General features: G+C 45.5%; 1 protein-coding gene across 1 annotated transcript; it reads left to right on the plus strand.

Annotated features, from left to right (window-relative positions):
- Positions 1 to 697: 697 nt before the first annotated feature.
- On the plus strand, positions 698 to 9,359 carry TMEM37 (transmembrane protein 37). Its single transcript, XM_033946066.1, has 2 exons — positions 698 to 1,542; positions 7,876 to 9,359. The coding sequence occupies exons 1-2, from the start codon at positions 1,522 to 1,524 to the stop codon at positions 8,446 to 8,448; spliced, it is 594 nt and encodes a 197-aa protein (XP_033801957.1). The 5' UTR covers positions 698 to 1,521; the 3' UTR covers positions 8,449 to 9,359.
- The last annotated feature ends 301 nt before the right edge of the window (positions 9,360 to 9,660 follow it).

Consider the following 9,660-nt stretch of genomic DNA (forward strand, 5'->3'; position numbering starts at 1 on the left):
CTTTCTTAGGGGAGTCACATGTTATTAATTGTATACCTGTGTTATGATGATGTCCTCAGACTTCAGCCTTTTGATTTTCTGTACACTTCTCTGCATCTTTATAAGAAGAGCCAATGACTTGATAAGCCTAGATTCAAAACGTGCTGTGTCTATGCACGCTTTTGCACATGGTTAGCTCGTGTGCAAAATTTAACCCTCATGTCCCCTCTCAGTCAGAAAATCGACACGCCAAACACGTTTTTAGCCTCTTTTCCAAGTCTTGTTCCTTGGAATGGAGCAGGGGCAAGGATGCTGGAGGAGGGGAGCAATCTGCATGTGAAAGGAAGTGCCGAGTTTTAAATCCCACAAGCGCATATTTTAATGAAAAAAATATCTATTTAAATTAATAGCTTCATGGTTACTATGAGGCTCATTTTAACATGCTGTTTTCCTGTGCCACTCTCAAATACATCAAAAGTAACTTATAATAACTGAGGTCTGAAAATGTGCGCAACTTTTTTTATTTTTAATTTAGCTTCAGAAAATGTACACCACTTGGGAAGGGATAGTCTGCTCTGTTTCATATCAGTTTTATAACGTTTTCAATTTTCTAGTTTAAAATAATCATCTTTAATAGTTAACCAATTTAGTTGAAAGTAATGAGAATGATTTATTAAAAAAAAAAAAAACAACCCCTCAGATATAGCAATATAATGTAACCAGAAAGCAAAGGGCAGCCTGTAATCACGTGAGTTCAATGGCCCTTCAAAGAAGTGTCCAGGGAATGAAGCCAGAAACGTCAGCAAAGCCATCTAGAAATAAAATTCAGAATATGTCTAGGAAGAAATTGATGGCGTAGAAGACAAAATCCAAAATGAACACTTCTTCCATACGCGAGATCAACTACATCCGCAAGAAGAATAGTTACTTAAAAAATGTAGAAAGTTGAACTGAATGAGTTTCAGAATGTAGAAAAAGTTGTTTTTTAATGATTTTCTTGAAGAGTTGAAGGGACTCATTTAATCCTTAAAGCAGCCCCAAATGTCTTCCTCGGTGGAGTCACTTGCTAAGGATAAATGTTTGTGTGGCTGTACCCAAAGTAGCCAGCTCCAGGGTGGAATGAGTAGCCCCCCCCCCCAGCTCAATGAGTGAAGTCACGTCCACATGGGGGGGGGGGAAGCTACAGAGATATTCAGAGCCTCCAAAAACCCAGCACCCGCCCCCGCAGCAGAGGGCAGAGCCCCAGATCCCCGGCCGCCTCCCCTCCTGTTTACTCAGCAGCCTCGCTCAGCCTTGCCCTCCCGCTTTCTGCTGACTCAGGGAAAGGCAGCCGGCCACTTCCCCGTGCCGCTGGCACCGTCCTCCCGGCGATGTTCGGCTCCCTGATCGGTGGCCTTCCGGACCTTTGCTAAAGACCAAACAACTCTTTCTCCCCCTTCCCAGGGAAGCGTCGACGTTCTGCAAGATCTACAGCCCCGGCGGACTGGAAGGGAGGGAGAAGACGGCACAGCTCGGCTTTGTTGGTTCCAGACCGAAGCCACCATGACTGCCATCGGCGCGCAGGTAAAGGGTTTGCTGGGGGGGGGGGGGTCAAAGCTCGGGAAAGTTCGCTGGGAGAGGTCAAAGTTCGGCTTGGTCCCGCTTTTTTAGTTTATGGGGGGGGGGGGTAAGGTGGGGGTTCCACCGCTACCTCTCTCCCTGCACCGGGGAGCTAAACGAGTCCCTAAAACCTGTTAATTAAGGATCAAGCGTTGGCTCGAGGGCTTGGGCTTAATTTGCACCTTTTGGGGGCTGTTACAGAAACGATCGCTGCTCATTCCTGTGAAGTAAACAACCTCTGCTGATTCAGGATTTTTACCACACAGGCGAAGCAACTAGTTGCGAGGGGGGGGGGGGTTCCTTAGGTTTTTCTTAAACGTAGGAGGGAGTCCTGTCCTACTCCTAACCCCCGGGGTTACCGCCCTCAAGTAATTCAGGGCCACTGAGACTTTCGGTTTAAGCTCTCTCACGGGAAACGTTTGGTCGGCGGTCACTGAGCAAAAACAGTGAACCGAGAGAGTCTCCCGGGGGCTGCTTTCCTAATGGACTGCCCCAGGTTTTTTTTTTAAAAAAGTGTCTTGCATAATAACCGTTAAATGCGAGGGGGGTGCTGAAAAGTTCTTAGCCCAACCGAAAAGATCCGAAACAATGTAAAAAAAATATTTTAAAAAAAGCTCAGTAAAAAAAAACTGAATTTTGTTTCTGCAAATTGGCACTTAACGAAATAAGATAACATTCAGAATTTACGAACGTGGTTGGTTGGGCCGATAACTTTTCAGCACCCCCCTCTAAGTTTTTGGAGTCACTTTTCTTTCCATTTTTACATAAGAGGAAAAGTGAAAGTGAACTAACTGTTTGCCCAAGCCATTGGTACTGAAGCTTGTGCAGGGTCGTACCAGTTATGGATAACTAAGCAAATAGGATTCCACCAATTATTAACTAAAATAAATTCATAAAGATGAGAGTTGAACAGATAGGATTTCCAGGTCCCAAAGTAGCAGTAATTTTCTTTTACCTCATTTTATCCATTGTAGGAGAAACTACCATTATCATTAAGGGGCTGGGCCAGGCCTACCATATATACTTCAAGTGACTCAAAGGCACAGGGCTTCAATCTTGACTTCGGCCATCCTTGATAAAGAACTGGGTAGAGAATGACATGGTGACAATATTCATCACCGTTCCCGCCCCCGCGGATAACCGTGGGAAACCATCTCCATGCCATTCTTTAAGCAGAGGGGGAAGAACCAGAGTATGAATGGGCACAACCATTGCCCCTCAAGCCTTGCTTTGAAAAATGCTGGTGGAGAAGGAAGTTGAGATAGACACCAAAGAATGACACGGGCTTGTTTCCCACAGTTATCCACGGGAATGGTGATGAATTTTGTCGCCATGTAATTCTCTAGCACTGGGCAAGGAGATTGAGAAGCTCACTTGATATTTGTTCCCTATAGATCAGAGGCTCACAAACTTTGCGAAGCCGCGGCACACTGAACGTGGTGGCCACGGCTCGAGGGCATCCATAAGTGCGTGGATGTCAACGTGATGACGTCGTGTACATGCACGAAGGCCCTCGAGACGGGGCACTGAGCCGCCAGTGGGGGGTGCTGGAGAGGAGAGGCACTGGCGTCGGCTGACTACCTACAGAATTTGCCTCTCGCTGCGAGAGGCACGTCCTGTAGGCAGTCAGCCGGTGCCTCTCCTCCTTTCCGGCATCTCGCAGCACACCTGGAATCTCGGGCAACACACTGGTGTAGATGCAGAATTGTGCAACTGATTCTCAAAATCTGTGCCAAGACCTCAAAGGGCATCGGAACCAATATCTACTGCCCCAGTGTTGATTTCAAATCGAGGCAGGATTGATAAACATCAAGGACTATCTTCACTGAAACCTTGATTTCTAGCCTGTAACCCCTAGCGTACTTCTGTGGGTCTGAATAGGAGTGCTTCTGGTGTTCTTGTTAGGAAGCAGCAGAGTTCGCTGAAGAGGAGGATGGGCTGACCTCGCTCCTCCAGAAGATGTCATTTTGGCCTTAACACTATTCCATTTTAAGTAAGAGGTAAGGGAGGAATCCCGGGCAGAAATGTTGGATATCCTCCAGTTCCTTGACAACTCTCTTCTCAAATCCGGAGGGACACACAGAATGAGAAGGTGTGAGACACCCCTCCCCCTCTGTGCACTTTTATTAATTAGAACGCATACTCTTATGTGGAAAATCCACAAGGCTTCCAAATTTAACATTTGTGGTGGCTGAACCTGCTCTCAAGAGAGCCAAAAGTGCTAAGAGCCACTTCTTGCTTTCCCCAGTAAGCAATCCCTGGACTTGGAGTCTCTTGGGAGAAAGAGCTTCAGAAGGGAGAGGGTAAAACTAGGATTCCCCAGATCTAAAGCGCATGGTCGTAAAAAGAAAGTGGCCATGGCATGGTGTCCACAGAGATCCTCGCTTTAAGTCTTCACAGGCTCCACTCACTCCACAAATTCTGGTTTTAACCCCCGCAGACCCCACAAATCCTAATCTTATCCCCTCCACCCCCCCCACCCCCCATGCAGGCACAGCTACCGATTTGGATCTGTGGGATCCGTGGGAGAGGGTAAGATGAGGATCCATGGGGTGAGCAGAATCTGTAGGGTATTAGGGGGTGAGCCAGGTACACAGGGGTTAAAATCAGAATCCATGGCATGAGCAGGATCTGTGAGATACATAGGAATTAAAACGAGGATCTCTGCGGACCCCACGTCGCAGCCGCTTTCTTTATAAGGCCATGCACTTTAGATCTGCGGGATCCTCGTTTTACCTTCTCCCCTTCAGAATGCTTTACATTTTTGGGGTGGAAGAATGGCTGAAATGCAAGCATGGGCCAGCAGCGGATGAAAAGTCAGGAGGGTGCTGCTGTTTTATTCCTGCCTTAAGGGCTGAGGGGAAATGAATTGGGGATCGGCGTGTGGATGACAGGAGCAGGGATGAGAATATGGGTAGGAGGGCGCAAATACGTTTGCATCACAACTGAAGTGCTGCTGGGCCAGAAAGTTTTAGTACTGTACACAAATACTTTGCTTTCAGTGAAGTGTTCTGTACTGAATGCGACAGTATACATGAGTAATGTTGTTTTAGGGCTCCTTTTACGAAGCCGCGGTAGGGGTTTAACGTGCGTAATAGTGCGCGCTAAACCGCCAGCCGCACTAGCCGCTACCGCCTCTTCTTGAGCAGGCGGTAGTTTTTCAGCCAGCGCAGGGGTTAGCGCGTGATGAAAAGTCGCGTGCGTTAAACCCGCTAGTGCGGCTTTGTAAAAGGAGCCCTTGGTGTTCTGGTGAATCCCTAAATATATTTTCTGATCAAGCAGACCTGGTTTTAGTAGATGGCGGGAAACTAAAAAATGAACATGGTAAATGTAGTTACTAGGGCAACAAAAGTTTCATTTTAGGAAATCTCTCTTATTGAACAAACAAAAAAAAAAAATCACAGAACAACAAAACAAGATTAAAAAAAGAAAAATAATTCAATAGCAAAACATTTGTTCCAGTTTTCATTATATCCCTTACATCTGTGAAGTCTCTACCCTTCTCCCAATATCAGCCCTTCCTCCCCAACCCAAAACCCACCTAAACCATCCCCCCTTCTCCCATACAAACAAGATTGGATTTCAGTACTAATTTATAATCCCAACCCTGCTTTGTGCTCTCCCATGCAAACATTACCAGTGGAGAGTGTGGCGCAGTGCTTAAAGCTACAGTCTCAGCACCCTGGGGTTGTGAGTTCAAACCCACGCTGCTTTTTGTGACCCTGGGCAAGTCACTTAATCCCCCCCATTTCTACAGGTACATTAGATAGATTGTGAACCCAGGACAGACAGGGAAAAATGCTTGCGTACCTGAATAAACTCATGTAAACCGTTCTGAGCTCTCCTGGTAGAACAGTATAAAAAATTGAATAAATAAATATGGGAACAGGATAGGATTTCAATACTAGTTTACAATCCCAGCCCTGCTTCGTATTCCAGGAAGTACCGGTAACTGAACATAAACCTCCCAAATTGACCCACAAAGTGTAGGGAATCAATAGTAAAAACGAACAAACTGAAGAAACAATCCACTGCAGACCAGCCAGGGTTGAAAAACAAGTATGGGCCTGGGAATTTACTGTGATAAAAATGACCTCATAAGGTTGAAAAGTTATGTTATGTTAACATCAGACTTTACCTATTCAGTTCAAGGTCGGATTGTATTACAAGAGGCTGGGTCCGTTATCCAGGAAAAGTGCTGGAAAAAATTTAGTCATATAGACCATTTTCACTGCTTTCCTGGTTTTGAAGCATGGTAGGTGCATAGAACAATATCCCAGAAAAAAAGACCCCAAAGCAAATGATAACAGAATTTCAAAAGGCCTGGGATAAGTCCAGGGATCTCTGGGATTGAAGAAAAAGAAGCTAAAATCAGAGAGTAAATAGGGTCTATGCTATTCGGTCCACAGAGCTCATATTCTAAATTTGTCTACAGTGCCATCCTATGATGTGCAGTTAGTCGACTCAAATAACCTTTGTTTTGAAATCATATGGTTAATTCCCTCCCCCTCCCCCACACACACAGTTGGATTTGTCTGTGTTCATTTTCTGATTCAGGATGCAGTCTTGGGGAGAATGTGACACAATCATTAAAACTATCGGCTCAGCATCCTTAGAAAGATGACGGCAGATAAGGGCTATAGCCCATCAATTCTGCCCACACTATTTACCCACCCTCTTAAGTCTACTGAACCCCTAAAGTATAATTGTAATTATACTGTCACTCTACTGACCCGCTCATTCAAATCCTAGTGACCCTATCCCTTGGCATGACCTCGTAGGGATCCCACATAGGTATCCCATTTGTTCTTGAAGTCTGGGATGCTGCGTGCCTCGACCACCTGCACTGGAAGCTTGTTCCAATGCTCAATCACTCTCTCCGTGAAGAAGTACTTCCTGGAGTCTCCACGAAACTTCCCTCCCCTGAGTTTGAGCGGATGTCCTCTTGTGGTCGAGGGTCCCTTGAGAAGAAAGATATCATCTTCCACCTCGACCCGTCCCGTGATGTACTTAAATGTCTCAATCATGTCTCCCCTCTCCCTACGCTCTTCGAGAGTGTAGAGCTGCAACGTGCTCAGTCTTTCTTCGTACGGGAGACCATTTAGCCCCGAGACCATCCTGGTGGCCATCCGCTGAACCGATTCAATTCTGAGCACATCCTTACGGTAATGTGGCCTCCAGAATTGCACACAGTATTCCTTAGGTTGCGGGTTCAATCCCACGCTGTTCCTTGTGACCCTGGGCAAGTCATATAATCCCCCCAATGCCCCAGGTACATTAGATAAATTGTGAGCCTGCTGGGACAGACGGAAAAATGCATGAGTAGCTGAATAAATTCATGGAAACCAATCTGAGCTCCCATGGGAGAATGGTATAGAAAATTTGAATTTAAAAAAAAAACCTGGCTATCCCTACATGCAGGGCACGTTGGGAAAGATGTTTTGCTCGCTGAAGAAGGGTTACCTTCGAAAGCTAATCAAAAAATGCATTAAGTTGGTCCAGTGAAAGAGGTATCGTCTTATTTATGTTTTGTTTCTCTATATTACCAGCAGGAATACTGAATTTAATTTTCTCAGTTTCCAGCTATTTCAGAAGGATTCTTATTTTCTCCTGGTCTGCATCCTATTTAGAAAAAGCAAAAGGAAAAAAAAAGTAACTTAGAGGGTCTTCTCACCTGATTAGCACTTTTACTCCTCACACATTAAAATTTTGCTTTCAGCAGAAGCCGGATTTTGTGGTTTCCTTTTATGTAAACAATCTTTCCGTTGCCTGCTAGACTCTTGGAAACTCTTCTCAGTTGGTATGAGAGCATTTGTGAGGTGGTACAGTCCCCTATAAACATTGTTAAGGGGTGTGTGTACATATTTGGCTGTTTATCAGGAATTTATCTGCTGCAAAAACTTAAATCAGTCAATAAGATCATCTGGTTCTTCCTTTTTCTTGCAAATAAAGTTGTAATACAGCCACATGTAAGGTTTAAATTGGCAACTATCAAATATTCTGTGGCTGCAACCATAAAAAGCTGATGATCCCTGGAGGCAGGGGTCAGTGACATCTCTAATGGAGAACCTGCCAAGGTTGCAAACCCCCCCCCCCAACCCGGTGCAAGTGTCATGACCTACAGTTCAGGAAGCCGTGTTCTAAATATTCAGCCAATGAAGAATGAGGGGATGTGAGGGGAGGGCAGAACAAGAAAGCTATGAACGCCGAGTCTAAAAAGACTGCTGTTTGTGTTGATTACAAAGGTTAAGATTATGGGGAAATTGATGAGCAATGCCTTTATTTTTGTCCTTTCAGACGCAGATGTTCCTTGTCCGGGCGAGGCCTAGAAGACCATTCTTTGAGATGTTCATCAGAGGTTTAATTATCCTTTGTGTGGCCATAGCCGTGGTCCTCTCCTCCATCTCGGTCTGCGACGGCCATTGGCTCGTTGCCAAGGGGAAGTTGTTTGGCCTTTGGCACTTCTGCACGGTGAGCAACAGCAGCATGCCACAGTGCACCACGAACCTGAACCTCGCCAACGTGGACGGCCTGCACGTTGCAATGATCCTTTCCAGAAGCGCCGTCTCCTTTGCCGTTGTGACTGCCATCTTTGGCCTGGAGCTCCTGATGGTCTCCCAGGTTTGCGAGAACACCGACTCGAGGAAGAAGTGGTCTATGGGATCGTTCCTCATCTTGATGTCCTTCACCTTGGCCTCTGCTGGAGTGTTGATTTTCTTGGTCCTCCTGAAGAACCACGTTACCCTCATGGGTTTCACATTGACCTACTGGTGCCAGTTTACTTCTGTTTTCCTCCTCTTCCTCAATGGCATCAGTGGGCTTCACATTAACAGTATAACCTATTCGCCAAACAGACTAAGGAAGGTTTAAGATTGGTAGAGCTGCTTCAGCTTTCTGCTTTTATTGCACTGTAATAAATCTGGATGCAATGGAGGTTAACAAGCACAGCCATGTTTAAAATATGAAAACAAGAGAAATTTTGATGGTTGCTTTCAGCTGAGTGTGTCATTCCTAGAGCAGTTTTTATAGGATAATTATCAAAGTATGAGAGCGTTTGTGTGGCACAGTGTGTCTAGATTTACATCTGTGTTATCTGTGTCTGGGCACAGCTTTGATTTGAATGAATAGAGGATGGCCAGTATACGATGGTTAGGAATACTGGCAATTATTGTTTTAAAGATAGCAAGCTCTGTTTATGAGAGTGCCTTCTGCCCTCCTTGTCCTATTCTCTCTCAGCAGGAAGTGGCAAAGAAAGTGGGGGGTAGTTTCCTGCCATCTTTTCTCATCCTGCCTCTCATGTTTCTTTTCCTATACTTCATCCCTCTGCCTTCCTCTTTCCCCTGTAGCTAATCCAAAAGAGAATGGCATTTTAGCAAACAAAAAACAGCAGGGTGTATGGATCAAACAGCCCCTTTACTGAGATGTGACTAGACCAGGTGACGGAGATCTGTCACCCTTGCCAGGCAGCGAGAATGGAGAGGGCAAGGCTGCTGCTGGGGTGAAGCTCTGGATGGGAGAGTGCACCGAGCTGGGGGCTGAAGCAGGGTTTGCATGAATTTCTGGCATGTACCGCTCCACCTCGGTGCAATAAATGTGTACAGCTCAGGTGTCCAGGAAATATTTCATCTATAGCCAGTCTTGAGGACCAGTGGCCTGTTTCCTAAAAGAAGTGCTTAACATGCTGTATTACAGTATTTTTGAGAATTCATATAAGATTTAAAAAAAAAAATTTTCAGCCCTGTTATAAGTGAGATTTATTGATGCAAGCATGCCCGGAACAGTGCTACACATTCAGCTGTATGGAATTAGAGAATGACACAAATTTGTCCCCATCCCTGCAGGAACTCAATTTCTCCAGCCCCACGAGTTTTGGTGCTCTCCCTGCCCCATTCCTGTAAGCTCTGCCTTAACTGCACAAGCCTCAAACACTTATGATTTTAAAGTGTTTTGAGGCTTGTGCAGATGAGGGCGGAGCTTAGGCATTGGTGGAATGAGATATTATGATATCAAAATCTGAGCTCTTGATTTTAAAGGGTTTGAGGCTGGTGCGGATGAGGACAGAGCTTGCGGGAACGGGGCAGG

This window comes from Geotrypetes seraphini, chromosome 5 (genome assembly GCF_902459505.1).
Source record: "Geotrypetes seraphini chromosome 5, aGeoSer1.1, whole genome shotgun sequence".
In the NCBI taxonomy this organism is placed as follows: Eukaryota; Metazoa; Chordata; class Amphibia; order Gymnophiona; family Dermophiidae; genus Geotrypetes; species Geotrypetes seraphini.